Raw genomic sequence first — 18,073 nt, 5'->3', positions numbered from 1 at the left:
ACCCCTGTGTAAGTATACCCTTAAAGTAGTATACAACAAAAAACAATTACAACATTGTTAGTAATGATTATAAATTCAATTAATATGCAAAGCTTATATAAGCAGATCTGTGTTCATTTGTTGTGTTAAAATACAATTAAGTGAAGTGCAATAATTATATGAAAATTAATAGACGCTTGTTGTAGTGTTACTATTCATGTCTACAAAGAAACTTTAAATGGTTACTCTAAATATATATATGGTATGTTTTATGCATGCATTTTAAATTTAAATCTTCATTCCTTTGCAAGGGAATGGGTGTTATGATATTTGTGGTATGTAAGGTTTAGGTGAATTGGTCCATGTATTTGTAGCCATGATGTGCCAGTGATCAAATATACGTGTATAAAACTATACATTTTACAATGGAATGTGTGTTATATTTTTGTTTAAATATAAACAATTGTCATATTTACAAAGAGATTTAATAATTTTGGGCACAGCTATATGCATTCGGTACCTTGGAGGTACTGATATCTTTAGTACTAATATGTAACATTTAAGGTACCAATATACACTATGTGTGCATTTTGAAAGGGTGCCACCCCAATAAGAGATTTTTCTGACAGTGTAGCTGTCGTTTGCTGCAAGATAAAAGAACTTGACCAATCCCTTTTTACACAAGTAATGTTACTTTAATGCGTTTTAATAATAGCATGTTGCAATACAATAAGAACTGCTTACACATACATAGAACTAGAAACATACCTTGAGTATTTAGTAGCAACAATTCTGTTCATTTGTTCACAAATCATTTCAACGTAAATTGTATTCTTCTGTGCTATATAACAGTACTTATTGTAACGTTCATGATATCATATTAGAACAGCATCATTAAAAATATATAAATAGGGTAGGCTACATCTGAGTTAAGTGTGTATTTTCCAGATTTTTTTTGTATCCTCTTCATATTAATCCATGTCCAAGGCAATTTCAACGTAACAGACATAAGATCCAAAAAAAATGTATGAGCAAAATTTTTCATTAAGCTTTAAGTTGTTCAGATACTGGAGGACATGCGTAAAAAAACTCACTGATATATAAAAGTGTTAACAGGATTAATGACATACTAATACTTTAAGGAGATTTTTTAAATTTCAGGTCTATAAAAAATTGCAAATAATTGTAGCAACACAAGTCTTCCACACAATGGCACTCAAATATAACGGCATCTCTTAGAAGGGTCTCCGCTGAAGTACTGAAGTAATATAAAGTGAACATGGCATTTCAAAAATAAAGGATTTAATATAATCGTAATATTCAATATATTACACTGGAATACATTTTAAATAATGCCTTGAACACGATATGTCAATTGCATAAAGGAGAAACAAAAACAGCCAAATAAACATAAACCTTAACTGACACACCAGTTTTGCAGCCTCTACTAATGAGCTGATAAATTGATTCAGGGGCAAGTTGCATAAAACTGGATAAGACTAGTCCTACAAGTTATGGCTGGAATACACTACAAGACTTTAAAATCTGAACTGCAGACTGGCACAGACTTTCTGCAACAGGTCAAGACTGGAAATAATCTTGTCAAAAGTCTTGTAGTGAATTTTAGCATTTATTTTACTTTGTGTTTACTTTTTAAGTCAGTTGCATAAAATCTTATATGTGTCTTATTAAAGACAAAAAGTTAAGACTGATGGCCCCCGGCTAATATTTCGTTGTGATCCATGTACAACATCTTTGATGGTGCATGAAACTAACTGATTTACACTATTAATGTTCTCAGTTAGCCCAAGCCTTGTTTTTATGATTACTTGCACTGTGATCACAAAATGTGTTAATTTAAGTCGATTTGGCAGCATTATATTAAAGAAAAGCTGGGTTTAGCACCTTCTGTCCGCCATTTTTATTTTAGTTGTTCAGTGTCTTACTTTTTCTACAATATAGACTGTCAAAGTGAGCTTATTTAATGCAACATTCTTTCTTCTCTGACTTATTCTTAGACACTGTCTTAAATTCATGGCTTTGTTTATGCAACCGGCCCCAGGTGTAAGATGAGGGACTGGCAATAAAATTACATAACAATATTAATTTAGTGGAATCCTAAAATCTGTATGAGCACTTTGAACCTTTCATGTTTGAAATACTGACTCATATTATTGCAAAAAATTTAAAAATACATCTAATGAAAAAATGTCGACTAACATAAATAACAAGGATAATCCACCCGTCTTCGAGATGTACCTAAAATGTCTTGTTGATGAAACAACATAGCAGACATCTAAGTGACCTTGCTGAGATTTCCTTGTTACAGGCCCATTCTATCTAGACCACTCAAGAAACAACTAACATCTGTTGTCAGCTGTCCTGCGAATAAAACTCAACCTGAACCAGCCGTTGAGGTCACCACTTTAATAGCATATCTTTAACTTTGTTTGACTTGATTTTACCCAGTTTACACCTTGTCCTCCTGTGCCCAGGCTGGACTATGCCCACTGGGTAACTGAGTAGCAGGCATACAGCGATGGCTCTTGTATGTGCCTAAATGTCTAAAACTCCGCCCACACTGATAGCATGAATAGGGCGTGGCCCCGCTGTGAATGCGCATGTGTGTATACAAATTGCCCAGCTCCTTAAATCTGCGCCCGCATTGGGGACAAGCATATGGGCTTTCTCCAGTATGTACACGCTGGTGACGTTTGAGTCCAGACAGCACTGGGAAGCCTTTACCGCACTGAGGGCAAGGAAAGGGGCTCTGTGCCCCACTGTGGGTAAGACGGTGACTCTTGAGACGTGCGGCATGACGGAAACGTTCCCCGCACTCGGGGCAGACAAACGGCTTCTCGCCAGTGTGGATCCGCTGGTGCTGTCGCAAGTTGCCCAAATAGTTGAAATGACGGCCACAGTCATCACATTCATAACCACCTTCCACTTTTTTCATAAGCCTACCCCTTACAACAGGTCTTTCAGGGCACCCCAGAGCTCGCCCTGCCTCACCCAAATCACCATCCCCACGAGAGGAGGAAGCTCCCAGAGGTGACTGCAGAGCCTGGGTTCTCTCGTCATGGTGCGTGAGCTTTATGTGTTCCTCCAGGAACGATGAGTCGGGGCAGAGTGTTCCACAAAAGGGACAAATGAAAGTGTGAATGGAGAATTGTTGACCTAGAGGAGGCAGTAAGTAAATGTATATATTTATATTACAAAATCGCACATAAAGCCTTACGACAACAAATCTGAAGTTAATAAAGATACAATACAAATTGTTCTTCCTAGTTGGGGGGTTAAGATCATACTGAAATGACTTTCCAGAGTTCAGAAAAATATAGTCAGTAATATAAAAGAAAATTGTGATTGTGGTTTGGACGTTGAAAAGTGGATATTGGTGTCAGAAATGGACAACGTAAAATGCTTTCCAGTTGACCTGAAATTGGCTATTACCAAATTCACATTTCTTTAAAAAAAACTGACCTGGCTCTATTCTGTCCACGTTGTCCTCTGCCGGGCTGCTCCTGTCATCTCGTGGGGAACCCTGAGTGTCCAAAGGAAACTGAGAGGAGTTTGAGTCAGACACTGCATCATGTCCTCTATCGCCTTCAGAACCTTCATTTACATCACCTTCCTCTAAAGCAGGAACATTTTCAGATTTCATGTCGGTGTCACCTAGTGAAGTAGAACAGAGTAGGAGATTCACTTCAGTTAATAAATGAGAACAACATCCGTGTTTTATATATCTTGACTAAATGCATACTATAATGAATGTACAACATACTATGTGAAACTACATGAACATTCCAAGGTATGCATACTATATGCTACCACATGTATGCCACAGTTAAGGATGCCACAATTCTCAATATAATATTGAACCGTTCGGTACGACCTCCATGGTTCAATACGTGTAAGTGTATTGCATAATATCTAACATTGAGTGGTGGTCGATCAATGAAGCGAGGCTGCCTGCAACGCAAGAAGCAATGTGATGTTGAGGAAAAATGCTGACAAACAGACGGGGGCTGGCTTTAGTGTATGCCCGTTGTACTACTAAAACTGCTGTGAGCTGACAGTGTAAATCTTAACATTTATTGAAAACACCAGGAATTTGTACAAGTTGATTTTTGCTTAAAGATAATAAAATACAGTTTTTTTTATTCGTTTTGGTGCTATTTTCACAAGTATGTGGTAAAACCTCACAACTGTTAGTACAAAACTCAAAGCAGATCATCAAAAAGTCTGTTTTTTCAAACATGTAATACACATGTTCAATTGACAAAGTACAATGCACAAAATGACACAATCACTTTTTCACCACACCTAATCAGTGTGTCATCAAAGAACTACCTTTCATTTGAAGTAATTGTCTTTCACAATGCAATGCCCATGATACTTTTGATATGCTTCTCATCTAATTTGGGTAAATACTTTTGACCAACACTTAATCCAACCGATCTTAATGGTTAATCACTGAACCGTTTGGTAAACCTATATATTTTCATTTCAGCAATAAACAGTATATCGATTTTGAGAACTACAGAAATAAAATGTGTTTTTGTACGAACATATAAATTAACCACACATGATGAATGCTCGTTATTGCTCATTGATTTCAGATAGGGGTAACCACAATTGGTCATTAGATATACAGTAAAAGTGGGGGTGTAAACACTGGCAATTTCTTTCAACATGGAGCAGGATAGACAACAAGGAATAGGAAGAGCTCGTGGACAGGGGATCCGTCAGAGAGGTGGGCATGGGCACCAACAGAGAGTTCAGAGAGGCGGGCATGGGCACCAACAGAGAGGTCAGAGAGGTGGGCATGGGGCCCATCAAAGGGTTGGTCATGAGTTCTGGCGAGGCAGAACTGTTGTCTCTAAGTGTGGAGGATGTAGCTGTGGCCTGGTGGTTAGAGTGTTGGACTTGTGATCAGAAGGTTGCTGGTTCGAATCTCAGTGCCAGCAGGTCATGACTGAAGTGCCCTTAAGCAAGGCACCTTACCCATGATTGCTCTGCAGTAATGTGCCACTGTAAAAAAAAAACCTACTTGTAAGTCGCTTTTGTCTGCTAAATGAATAAATGAATAAATGTAAATGTGGCCCGCCTTTTAAAGAGGCACCAGGTATCAATGAAACACATTTACCTGGTGCCTTTTGAGACAAACAATGACCGGGTGAAAGGACTAAGGGCTGAGTATGTTCAGGTACAGCACTATATATTGTATTACTGCTACTATTTGATGCATCACATATTGGAACATCACTGTAAAAAGAACTAACCAAAATATATTTTTTAGAGGGTTATGGTGCTTGACACTGATGTGAACCATCACAAGTACATTTTTGTTGATGAAGCGGGCTTTAACCTTGCCAAAACTCGTCGTCGTGGACGGAACATCATCGGCAAACGGGCCACTGTCCAAGTGCCTGTACAATGTGGAGGAAACATCTCCATGTGCGCAGCTATCTCTGAAGATGGTGTCGTAGGATGTAGGCCATTACTTGGCTCTTATAATGCTGCACATCTTATTGAGTTTCTCAATGAAATTGAGCCGGCCTGTCAAGGTGAAGGGGTCACCTATGTAATTGTGTGGGACAATGTCAGCTTTCACCACGCAGAGGTAGTTCAAGCATGGTTTCAGGCACATCCTCGATTCATGACTCTCTACCTGCCTCCATACTCTGCTTTCCTCAACCCTATTGACCATTTTTTTCAGCATGGCGGTGGAAGGGCTATGATCGCCCACCCCTTGAGCGTGCCACCCTCCTTCAGGCCATGGATGATGCATGTGATGACATCAATGTAGACCAATGTCAAGCATGGATTCGTCATGCCAAAAGGTTTTTTTCCAAGGTGCTTGAACAATGATAACATTCATTGTGATGTGGATGAGAATCTATGGCCAAATGCTCAAGACAGGCTTGATCCAAACTAATGTAATGTGTGCACTAAATGTTATGTTTTGTTCTCATTTAGTTACATAATAGAAAGTATAACTATGTTACAATTCTATCTGAAAAATAAAAACAAATTTGTCCAAATGATTGTAGAGGATGTGTTCATTGATCCTTCACTTGATTACACATAGGATGGATATTTTGGAAATTATAGATTATGTAAATGCAAGGTAATGTCAGTGTATTGCCTAATGTGAAACTGTGTAATCTGTCTTTTATAGTACTGTAGCATATTCATTTCAGCACTTCTAAGGATGATTTGAAACATGTATCTTGCATTGTTTGCTGTTGGATGAACTGATTGTTAAAAGTACTAAACTGAAAGAAGATCATACTGTTGTGTTTCGGTGATTAAACCAAATGTTCCCATTACATATTACAATAATCTCGTGTTTGAAACCATGATTATGTGGACTGAAAACATGTGCAACTGACTGAAAGCATTCCATCAGGTTTTGAAAGAATGACTAGCTGCATCACAAGTGTGAGAAGTTTGGATTTTTGTACTAAGAGTTTTGAAAATGTACACCTTACTTGTGAAAATAGTACCAAAGCGAATAAAAAAACTTTAAGTTAAGTTAAATAAAGAGAATTTCAGTAAAATATTTTTTTTCTTCTCAACTTTTTACTGTTCCTGTCACATAATTATAGAGCAATGAAAAACACTTTATTGTACCAAGCCATCAGAACCGAACTGAAAACCGTGGGTGAAAAACAGGTTTTTATTGAACAGTGGGTGAGATGTATTGCTGCATCCCTAGCCACAGTGCAAACATACTAGCCTACATACTAACTGTAATGCGGGTCTACGGCTTATAATAGATAATTCGCCTTTTTCACAATATGGTGACAGAAATTGGAATTAGGGAAAAACCTTTTCTGGCGCACTGCTGTCATAGCCATTCTTTGATCTTGTTTTCTCAAAGGCATTCATTTTATTTACCAAAAGCAAAAGTAGCATATGTTGTCCGATTTGTTCATGGTTCATGGTTTCACAGTGTGCATTGTTCAAAAGCAGCTTTACAGGGGAAAATAAGAAAAAAACTAAAAACACAAAAGAGGTAAACACATTGCATGGTGTTAATATAACAAGTTAAATTATTCTAGTAAATAATATCTAATAAATGCAGTGTCCCGGGCGTTTATTTAGCATATTTGCATTTATTGAATGCTTGGCTGAAAAGATGTGTCTTTAATCTAGATTTAAATTTAAATTGGGCGAGTGTGTCTGATCCTTGAATCATGCGCGGAGTTTGCGGGGGGGCAGGGGGAGCATTGCCCCCCCTGGCGGCTGAAACGGGTAATTGCATTGTTTCAACAAAAAAAATAATTGCATTCTTTAAAAAAATTATATATTATAAATATCTTAAATAAAACAAAACAACTAAATGGTGGTAGGTAATACATCTGATTTCATATACTCCTTTAGTAAAAAAAAATTCAGGGCTCTGGGTCATGTGACAAGTAACGTAAGTCCAGCGATTCTCAGCTAGCTATGGACAAAAATATGGACATAAGGAGATTTTTAAAACGTCGAGCTCCAAATGACACAGATATTCAAGGTTTTCATCTCTTGCGATCCTTCACATCGAAAGCGACATTACGGCCAAGCTCTCACCTGAGACCATTATCGACGCATATGCTGGACGCAAAAAACGAAAATTACTGTTGCACTAGTCTGGACAATGTCTAGGTCTGTAAATTTGATTTCTCTGCCAAATAACTGCTTTAAACTCAAAACACTGCTATCAATATGCTGTCTTTTGAGGGATGGGGACGGGGGTCCCACTGATATAAAAATTAAAAGTGGGGATTATTGTGTGACTGTCAGTTGAAAATGTTCCGTCTTGTCACACTTATAAGAGAAAGGCAATTTTGTATCTATGCATACTGTAGCCTCTCACATGCCGTCTTTTTTATTTTTTCCCCTTGTCTCAAAATGTTTACATGTTTCATGAAGTACAACAAAATGCGAAATATAACTTGTTTTTTAATCGCTCTCATTGCCACAATGTTTTGAAAAAAGGAAAGAAAAACTTTAAAAATCTTTTCGTTTTAGTTGAAGATAATATTTTAACAAAAGTGGTCCGCATTTTATTGCGTTGATCCTAATTGTGTCCGAAGATGCGATGCAAAGTCAAGTGGCTTACCTGTTTACTAATAGAATGATTGTATTGTTGTACTGTTTTTTCTTCTTCTTTGGGTTAAAAATTAATATATGTGTTTATTTAGCATGTTTGTTGTGTCCATATGTGTTAGTGCTGTGTTCCCCAATTGATAGCCCAGGTCCCAGCTGCTACAATGATTTTTTTTTTTTTGCCCCCCCTGGCTCGAATGTCAAACTCCGCCTATGCCTTGAATAGCTTTGGGAAGGCAATTCCAGAGTTTAGGTGCTACATATTAGAAAGGTCGACCCCCTTTGTTGGATTTAGTTATTATATTATTTAGGTGTTATCAAAAGCCCTGAGTTTTGAGATCTTAGAGAGCGTGATGGCTTTGTAGTGTGAAAGAAGCTCTGTTAGGTAGGAAGGGACTAAACCATTTAAGGCTTTATAAGTGATTAAAAGAACTTAAGTCAATACTTAATGGGTAGCCAGTGAAGGGTTGATAACATTGGGCTTATTAGAACAGATACAATTGAAGATATTAGAACAGATTTATTTTGCAGTATTCAACACGTATTTACACTGATTTCATCAGGAACCGAAAATTATTCTAAAAGAACACAAAGAATGGCCTTCTCAGATGCCATAGTTCAACTCTTGCTTCATCAAGACAAGGGCGTTTTACCGCACCACCGTTTCCGTTTAAAAACGTTTTGCAACATTTTGTAGAAGCTGAATGCAGCCCTGACAAGCATTTTACCCTACTTCCGGTTTGTACACGTCACGCTGTGAAATAGGTCTATTGGATTATCGCTTACCCTTAAACTCGGCTGAGTTGAGCTCCACACCAGTCATCCACTCATAGTCATACATGCGTTTACTGGCGGAGGGTAACATGTTGAAGATATCCGTGTCCGTATCTCCGTGGCCGCTGTCCGTCCACAGGCCCAGAGATGCGTGTGTTTGCGGTTCGGTGCGCTCGCGATCTGACCCACTAGCCTGGTCGCTTTCCACTTCAGCACCACCCCGCTGGTTCTTATCCTTCATCAAATAGTCGCAGATCGCGTTTATGTTCTCCTTCTTGACCACGGGCATCACGGGTTTGGTCTTCTTCGGGTCTGCGCTGTACTTCTGACCAGGTTGATGTTCTGTTTTCCTGCACTCCGGGACACCGGAGTTAGACACTCTTCCGTCTTTCCCCGTCAACTCCAGTTTGGCCTTTAGCAGCTCGATCTCGTCGCATTTCTCGCGGAGCTCCATCTTTAGGACTCGGATTCGGACGCTGACCAGTTTGCGTATCTCGGATAGCGCGGACTCCAGCACCACCGTGATGTTCCTGCCGAGGTGCTCCGTGATCTCGGTCACCGAGCACACCAACTGCTCATCTGCTTCGAGCTCAGAGAAATCTTCATCATCTCGAATGAAGGGCCCTGTGATGTCCATGAAAGTGCTCTGGGGCTCCGATGACTGACCTGTTTCAATATAGCCATGGTTTCTTTTTCGGTTCATGTTTAACAGAGCACGCACTCACCTTAGAGTACTATACAGTACAATGTTATGATAGTGATGGACACTGAGGCTGCACAGACACCATAGACCACCAGGCGAACTTCCTCCTACCACGGAAGTTGAGTATCTAAACTGCGCCCTCTACTGTCGTCGGCTGTGTCCCATTTCGGGGGCTGCGTTCTTTTTTAATTTTTGTTTTATTAAAATATAACAAAATATTAAAGATTTACACAACAAAACGGCATACAATGTTAATTTAACAATGTAAGTTTTTTTAAACTCGTCACAGACGAATAAGACAACAACAACACAAAATGTATATAAAAGTAAGGAAATAAATAACTTTTTTTTGATACAACAACAAACAAAGGGGTGATTTAAAAAACCTACATTTGTGATAAAAATGTTTTGCTAGCAAAAGTAAATTGTCAATCAAAAAACATTTTGGCCATCTTCTTCATAGTTTCGATACTTAATATCTATAAAAGAAAGACTCACTTTTTTGTCCAACAAACAAAGACCTATAACGGAATATGACATTGTTGAGAATTTGTCTCATATAAATATTCGTACATTTCTTACTTTTAAACTCAACTGATCCAATGTATATTTTGTGTAGAGTCTGTGTGATTTTACTATATGATAAATAACCTTTTATAATAATTTTAAGTCCAGATGGGATGGCCAAAATTACTATGAAAAACAGTTTTGGATGACATTCAAAACAAATTTAAGACCGGTTGCGTCACAGCCGTGCGACTGAAGGCTGGTAAGGCTGTTGATTTAAAGGTTGCTACAAATGCAGCTCGAAAATGCAACCTTATTTCCACATGTTTTTAAGGATGGAGCAAATGTATCCTTCACAGCTTTGGCTATCTCGAGAATCATTTCACGCCTGTAACGGTTTGAATTTTTTTATAATAATATAAAACTTTAGTTAAATAAAAGTGTGTTATTCACAAAAACGCTCAATTTAAGTGTTTTAATATTATGTCTGATGTTGTTAATAAACATTATTCGTGCATTATTGTGTTTTAAATTTGTACGGTTGGTAAATTTCATATATTGTTGGGCTGTTTTATTTCCTTACATAAACGTGTCATGTTCTCTAAAATAAAAGAAAAAATTTCTGGCTCCGTATTTGTTTAAAAAGTCAGGAACGTATCTGCTGTTCTTTTTATTTTTTTATTGATGCTTAGAACAGGAACATAACAAAGGAGAAAGAATACATCACATAATATCAACCAAAACAATGATAAACAATAAACAACAAATAGGACAAATATATACTTATGTAAAATACGTTAAAAAAGAAATCAATAAAAATACATAAAAAAGAAAAAAAGTAGGGCCAGATTACAATACAAAGATATTCACATGAAGAGATCAAAAGCAGTACAAATTCTTACAGTTCTTATAGCTTTCTTATTAGTAGATACTGAGATCATATTTAGATAATTTTCTACTTCTTTTAACAAGACTGAGAAGACAGGTTTACTGTTTGAAAATTTGCATTTGTGAATGTAGAATTTGCTATATTCTCATTTGTGGGGTCTGAGTCAAAGTACCCAAATATGATGTTTCTCATATTTATTGAGAAGCCTGCATGGCCAAATCTTATACTTAACAAAAGCATCAATATCATTCCAAAGCTTCTGAGTGTAGTGACATGACCAAAAAAGATGAACCACTGTTTCATCAGAATTCATCAGTTCAATATCAGACTTAAATCTTTGTATACATTTCATAACAGGATAGAACTTGTGTATGAGCTTAAATGAGATTTCTTTCACTTTATTTGTAAGAAATAATTTCTGCTGTAAAGACCAGATCTTTTTCCAATTAAGGTTAACAAACAGATTATTGCAAAAAGAAATAACAGATGGAACAGATATTACATTCTTAATAAATAAATCTTATTTTATAGTTTTTAGCTAGGTACTGATTTAGCCAATTAATTTTAAATGTATTATTAAGAGAATCAAAATCAGTAAAATTCAAACCATCACTATTATAAGACTTTAATACGACTGACTTTCTCATATAATGAGATTTATTTTTTCATACGAATTTTATTGAATTCGAGACAGACCATCTGCTTTAGTGAGTAGCGTTCTGCCTTTTAAGGACAGGTCCCTTTGTAACCAGCAATTCGTTTTTTTTTAAGTTTTGATAATAATAGGTTTGAAGTTTATTGAACATCTACATTCATCTTTAGTAATTTGTATACCTAAATTTGTTGCCCTATTTTTAACAGAAATACCCTCTATTGAGGTAAGAGAGCAATTTTTAATAGGTAGCAATTCACATTTATTAAAATTTTGATTGAATCCAGAGGCTTTAGAGAAGGACCGAAGAATACCCAAAGCCACTGGAATTTGTGAAGAATCATTCAAGAATAAAGCTGTATCATCCGCTAATTGACTAATTTTTATTTTAGTGTTACCAATTGTGATACCCTTTAAAGTGCTGTAATTGATATGTACGCTAAGGAATTGTGTTGCAATCAGGAATAGGTAAGGGGAAACTGGACATCCCTGTCTAACTCCTTGTTTTAATACAAATCTAGGTGAAGTACCATTACTTAGCTTAATAGAGCTGTTTCCGTTTATGTATTTGCATTTGTGTCATGATTCTGCCGCATCATGTCATGTTTCTCTTGGTTTAGTGGCAGGGTCATGAATCTTATGTCTTGTGTGGAGAGAGGTATTTATGGCCCTTTTGGACTTCCATACACTCTCTAGTCTTGTCTCTGTTCCCATCCTCTCATTACCTCGTTATTGACTAATGCCCTACACCTGTTCCCCTGTTGATTTACTCCCTTATTTAATGCCCTTGTGTCTTCTATCTTGTGCTGGCTCATTGTGGTTGTGTGGTGAGTCAATGTGTCTAGTCTAGTCTAGTCTAGTCTAGTCTAGTCTAGTCTAGTCTAGTCTAGTCTAGTCTAGTCTAGTCTAGTCTAGTCTAGTCTAGTCTAGTCTAGTCTAGTCTAGTCTAGTCTAGTCTAGTCTAGTCGTAGTTCTTGTTTTAAGTTTATTTTAAGTCTTTGTATAGTGTAGTTAGTCTTTGTCCTGTCTTATGTATCCATGTTTTATGTTACCCCACGTGGGTCTTTGTTTTATTATTTTTTAAATTATCTGTTAAAACCCCTTACCCGCTGTCTGCACCTGGGTCCTCTCTCCATGTCTCACCACGAGAATCATGACAATTTGGACCATCCTGCAGAACAAATCGCCAAAGCCGATTTTTCGACGAGCCTGAAATAAAAATGTGTTCCAATGTGCCAAAGGCTTTGTAATAATCTACAAAGAAAAAGAAGCCATCACTGTCAATTCATTCTGAATAGTCTAACATATCTAACACTAGCCGTATATTATTAGAAATGTGTCTTTTCTGCATAAGTCCTGACTGTAATTCGTCAATTATAGAGTTCAAAACAGATTTTAATCTTTTTGCTAGTACTGCAGCTATTATTTTATAATCATTATTTAATAGTGTAATTGGGCGCCAATTGTCAATTAAGAGGGGATCTTTATTTGATTTTGGTATAAGAGTTATTAATCCTTGACTTAATATGGCTGGAAGTAATAGTTTTTCTATTCTTTCCTTATAAACCTTTAACAAGAATGTTGCTATACTGTGATTAAAAAGCCTGTAAAACTCTGAGCTGAGTCCATCTGTTTTTTTAGTTTTTTAAACAGTTAATAGCTTCCTCTACATTTACATTTACATTTATTCATTTGGCAGACGCTTGTATCCAAAGCGACTTACAAGTAGTTTTTTACAGTGGCACATTACTGCAGAGCAATCAGGGGTAAGGTGCCTTGCCCAAGGGCACTTCAGTCATGACCTGCTGGCACTGAGATTTGAACCAGCAACCTTCTGATCACAGTTCTTCATTTTCAGGGGCTGGAGGGAGATTATTTTGGTATCTCTTTTCATATTAGTCTTTTCATAACTGCTAGAAGTTTTCTTAGTGAACATCCAATCAGCTTCCACATGCAAAACAAATGCTGGATGACAAAGACAATTAACTTTCCCTCCAAAGGTGCCATCTCCTGATTGCGTCAGTCATATCTGTAAGATTTTCTCTCTTTTCCCTTAACCCAGACCCCTAAGAATGTGCCAGGCTGCAGCCTTGTCTTTCCAGATACAGACCCTCTGCATCAACTGGTTCTCTCTGATCCAGCCCAGATCAACTGGAGCCTTAACAAACTGCATCAGGACACTTTCTTTCTTTTGATGGGCAAGACATGCAAGTATCATACTTAGTCTCAATAGTGGATGCATAGAGCATCATTAATCCTTTTAAGAAAGTTGCTATTCCAATAAAAAATGGATGTTTTGTTCAGGCTATTGGCCTTCTGAATATCAAGTGCTGCCATAAATCCATGTTCTGTTCTTCTCTCTGCTTCAACTTCGACCTTCTTCCAATCCTAAACTGTATGTGTATGTATGTTGGGTTATTGTGTGTCTAGTCTAGGTAATTACTGTAAGTCCTGTTTTATGTCACACGTGACGTTGTTTGTAGTTCATGCTCATAATCCGGAGTCCCTTATCATGCTGATTTTTGCTACCTGCTCATAATGCTAAGTGATTTCCCCAAATCATGAATTTGATCGAGATAAGAATTATGATCATAATCAATTAAATTAATGCCAATTTGGGCTGATATTTGTTTCCCTAGCAAAGAGTGGTGGAGGACATAATTGTAATCAAAGCTCATGATAATTCTTATAACTTTGGTGGAGAAAAGTTTAATAAAATACTGTTCTTCATTGAATCCCCTACAATGTGGTGAAAGTATCGGAGAGATTGTCTACGGTAGCGGAGGCTGTGAAAATTCACCAAATGAATGCTTCAGGACATTTTGAGCTGGACGTTTCCCATCAGTGCTATACAGAAGGAGAGCTGGTGTGGTTAAAAAATACAGCGCGTAAACGGGGGGTGTGTTTGAAGTGGCAAAGGCGTTTTGTGGGCCCTTTTGTTGTTGTTGCGCGTGTTATGGATGTTTTGTATCGAATAGTGCCTCAAGAAAAGGGCCCTGAGTGGGTTGTTCATTTTAATCATCTCAAGCCATGTGTCTAATTCGTTTGCAGGGGTACAAGAGTGGCAGAGAGGGAAAGGGTATCAAATGACTGTTTGAAGTCAGGAGAGTGAGCTGCTGTCTGACCCTGAGATGTCTCCCGGCCTGAAGCTGCCTCCCGACTCTGCGCTGTCTGCTGATCCTGTAGTGAATTCTGCTCAGATCTCTTGCTGGCCCTGCGCTGTCTATTGACTCTTTAGGTTTCTTGGGAGACTCTGCAGAGCATCCTGACCTGGGGTTGAACGCTGATTTATCTGTTGCTCCTACTCTACGGTCGGCTCCTATGCTATAATGGATTTGCCGGAGGAAGGATGCACTGGGCTAAGAAGTTACCTGCCCAGTTACCTGTAAATGTGTCCCATAGGTAATGTGAGTGGGCGTGGGCTAATGAAATTGAAGTGCACAGGTGATGCGTATTAAGCAGATAATAAAAAGGCTGTCTGACGGGTTGTTTGGTGTTCGGGAGCTTGGATGTGGGGTGTATGATAAACAGACCCTCGGGACAATGAGTGTCTCTGGCGGTGAAGATAGTCAGTTAGTGGGATAAATGTTTTAGTTAGTGGGGGCCTATTTTACTGTGTAGGAGAACTCCTGATTACTTTACCCAGATCAGAGAAAGGTGTGGTCTTGTGGACCACTGGATGATAAGTCACCTGCACTTTGTATCCGGTAAGACTTTTAAAGCTGCTGTGTCCCTTTCCTGGTTCCTGGGAAGCTCGGACTGTTGACTAACCCAAAGTGAGACTGAATTCCTTGCCGTCTCAACCCTGGGACCTGGTCGTCTGTGGTGATTAAACCCATTAAAGGCGGGGATAGTAGGTCTCGTATGAATGTGTTTGTGTCTTAATAGAATAAAGCTTCGATAATTGCGCAAGGCACCTTACCCCTGATTGCTCTGCAGTAATGTGTCACTGTAAAAAACTACCTGTATGTTGCTTTGGATAAAAGCGTCTGCCAAATGAATAAATGTAAATGTATATATGTAGCACCTTGTTCCTGTGAGGCACGACATTTCATTACACTGTATGTCCCCACAATAAAGCCAAACTTGAAAACTTGAATCATTAATATTGAGCTTATTTTCAGTTTATTTACGTTTGTGTTTTATATGTATATTTGCCCTTAACAATATTCTATATTGCTTAAATGTTTTTCTAACTCTGAGATAAAATTGCATAATAATGATTCACAAGATAATTTTAATCAGGTCGATAGACTTTGGCGCAGTTACAAGTTTCCTTTCACATTTCATAAACGAATAATTACAAAACACAAATAAATCAATTAATTACCTAAATTAAATTACTTATCTAAATTAAAAATGCAGAGACCTGTTGAAAAATGTTGTAGTTTTATGGACAAGGAAAGAAAAGAACAGATGAGGAGAAAGTGAAGTAAAACTAGAGCGTGGTTGGATAACATTTGGATAACGTCTGTTAAAACATACTTTGCACATAAAAGAAACATCACAGAAGAGGATTTTCTCAGGTTGTTTTTAATACTACAATAGAATGCATATTAGAGCAACATAGATGTATTTACGCGAGAGACATCTACCAATAGGCAGAATACAGTCAAAATAATAATTTGCAGCAGTTTACAGTAAATAGGCATTTTTCTATTTACAAAAAGAACATTCTATTGGCATAATCATAATCATTCACAATGGCAGGTGTGGATCGGCCTGTTATTGCTGAAATTTAACTGAGAAAACACATCGCAAAATCACAAAGTTGCTGTTTCCCTTTTAATTTATAATTTTTTTCAAAAGCATTATGACCTACAAGATAAAAATGACAATACATGAAAATAAAAAGCTCTGGATGTGCTGTACTTGAAGAAAGCTTTGTTTCATGTGTTGTTTACAACACCCATAGTATGTATGGTTATTAATGCAACCTGTCTCTCATAACTTCAGTTGTTGCGCTTGTCATTACATCACATGGATAATCTCTGGCCCACACTATTAGAGTAGGTGGCGGATATGCACTTCAAACGGATATGTTGCCGCCTGCCGTTAAAAAGGAAAAGAAAACAAATGTATTTTAATAGGTCATCTCGTTTTGTCTCATTTGAATCCAAGCAACTAAGTGCTTCAACAGTGTCCGAACAAATGATTGCTCCTTGAGGTTTTACTTCTTCTTCCCATTGTAAACCTAGGATTAAAGCTACCACTTCTGCTGTATATACAGAGATTATCATTAATTATTTTGCATGTGGTTATGCCAAACTCTGGCATATAAACTACTCCCACATGTTTGTTATTTGAATCTTTAGACCCATCTGTGAATATCAATATATATTGAGTTGCCTATATTGCCAGCATTACTTTCAGACCATTCTCTCTTTAATTCTAAAAGTTTTAAGTCAACACTGGGAACTGGGAATATAAGTGGAACATTGCCCCACACTGTATTTGGCCCATACTCAACTTTGTTTAGACCATACTCTTCTGCTAATGTATTTATATTCCAACCAAATCCTTTACATTTTGAGTGTACTCGCAACAATCAGATAATACCTCTATAAATTGTTCTTTCCCCGATCCTTTGAGCTTAACCCAATATGTCAAGGAAAGCTTCTTTTTAGGCATAAAGGAAGTACTTCAGTTTCCACAAGTATATGCATTATTAGGAATTGTTTTCGTAACACAAATATTGAGTCTAAGAGCTCTGGACTCTATTCTGTCAACTTTCTCAAGAAAATTCTTAGTTGCTGCCCCTTATATCATACACCCATAGTCAATACAGGATCGTATTAAGGCCTTATACAGTATATAGCCAGTAAAGACTATTTATCTGCACCCCAGTCATACCCTGAAACTGCTCTGGTATTTAGAGATTATCTGTTTTTTAATATTGTGGTAGTCCAGAGATACTACTCGATACAGATACTGACGCTCGATTCCTCAAATGTTAATTCCTGCATTATTTTTAGGCATTGTAGACAGACATACGGTTGTAGCCTACATATTTTTGCCGATTGGTCGATGCAGTATTTGTCCCGCCCCTCCTGCACTGTGATTGGAGGGCAGAGTCGAAAATTACATTGATGAGCACAATCATTATGCATTAACACATCACCCTCCACTGGACAATTAATGGCAAGTGTACAGAAAGCAGTCAACTGTTCTCAGATCAGAATATATAGCGGAGTCAATGTCTCGTGAGATGCAAACTGTCCCATTTTGTCTCTGTGCTGTGCAGCATATATTTTAGTTAATGCTGAATCAAGTTTAACACACAACCACACATTCTAGATTCATTCACACAGTCTAATCACAATACAATTGGAATGTTAATTCACAATAAATAGTTTGAAATGTCATGATCATGGTCTCTGTGAAGTTTGTTTATTAAGCTTTATTATTTTAGATACTTTCTAGAGTATAAATCTGTGTGGCTATGGGTCTGAATTCATAAAAACTTGGG

At 37.5% G+C, this 18,073-nt stretch overlaps 1 protein-coding gene across 1 annotated transcript; it reads right to left on the bottom strand.

Moving 5' to 3' along the window:
* Window positions 1-656: 656 nt before the first annotated feature.
* On the bottom strand, window positions 657-10,705 carry znf16l (zinc finger protein 16 like). The gene is made up of 3 exons (XM_079451338.1): window positions 8,866-10,705; window positions 3,463-3,654; window positions 657-3,156 (listed from the first exon to the last, which is right to left on the bottom strand). The coding sequence occupies exons 1-3, from the start codon at window positions 9,554-9,556 to the stop codon at window positions 2,450-2,452; spliced, it is 1,590 nt and encodes a 529-aa protein (XP_079307464.1). The 5' UTR covers window positions 9,557-10,705; the 3' UTR covers window positions 657-2,449.
* Between the last annotated feature and the right edge of the window lie 7,368 nt (window positions 10,706-18,073).

This window comes from Barbatula barbatula (assembly GCF_947034865.1).
Source record: "Barbatula barbatula genome assembly, chromosome: 1".
NCBI classification, from domain to species: domain Eukaryota; kingdom Metazoa; phylum Chordata; class Actinopteri; order Cypriniformes; family Nemacheilidae; genus Barbatula; species Barbatula barbatula.
The sequence above is the reverse complement of the archived record's forward strand: the minus strand, read 5'-3'. Positions and strand labels throughout refer to the sequence as shown.

What these genes read in the sequence shown, in the direction of transcription:
- znf16l (XM_079451338.1), bottom strand. Translation starts at nt 9,556, where the DNA reads ATGAACCGAAAAAGAAACCATGGCTATATTGAAACAGGTCAGTCATCG. An exon ending in CAACTCAGCCGAGTTTAAGG is followed by an intron (nt 3,655 to 8,865) that starts GTAAGCGATAAT and finishes CTACTTCACTAG; the next exon opens with GTGACACCGACATGAAATCT. An exon ending in CGTGGACAGAATAGAGCCAG is followed by an intron (nt 3,157 to 3,462) that starts GTCAGTTTTTTT and finishes TGCCTCCTCTAG; the next exon opens with GTCAACAATTCTCCATTCAC.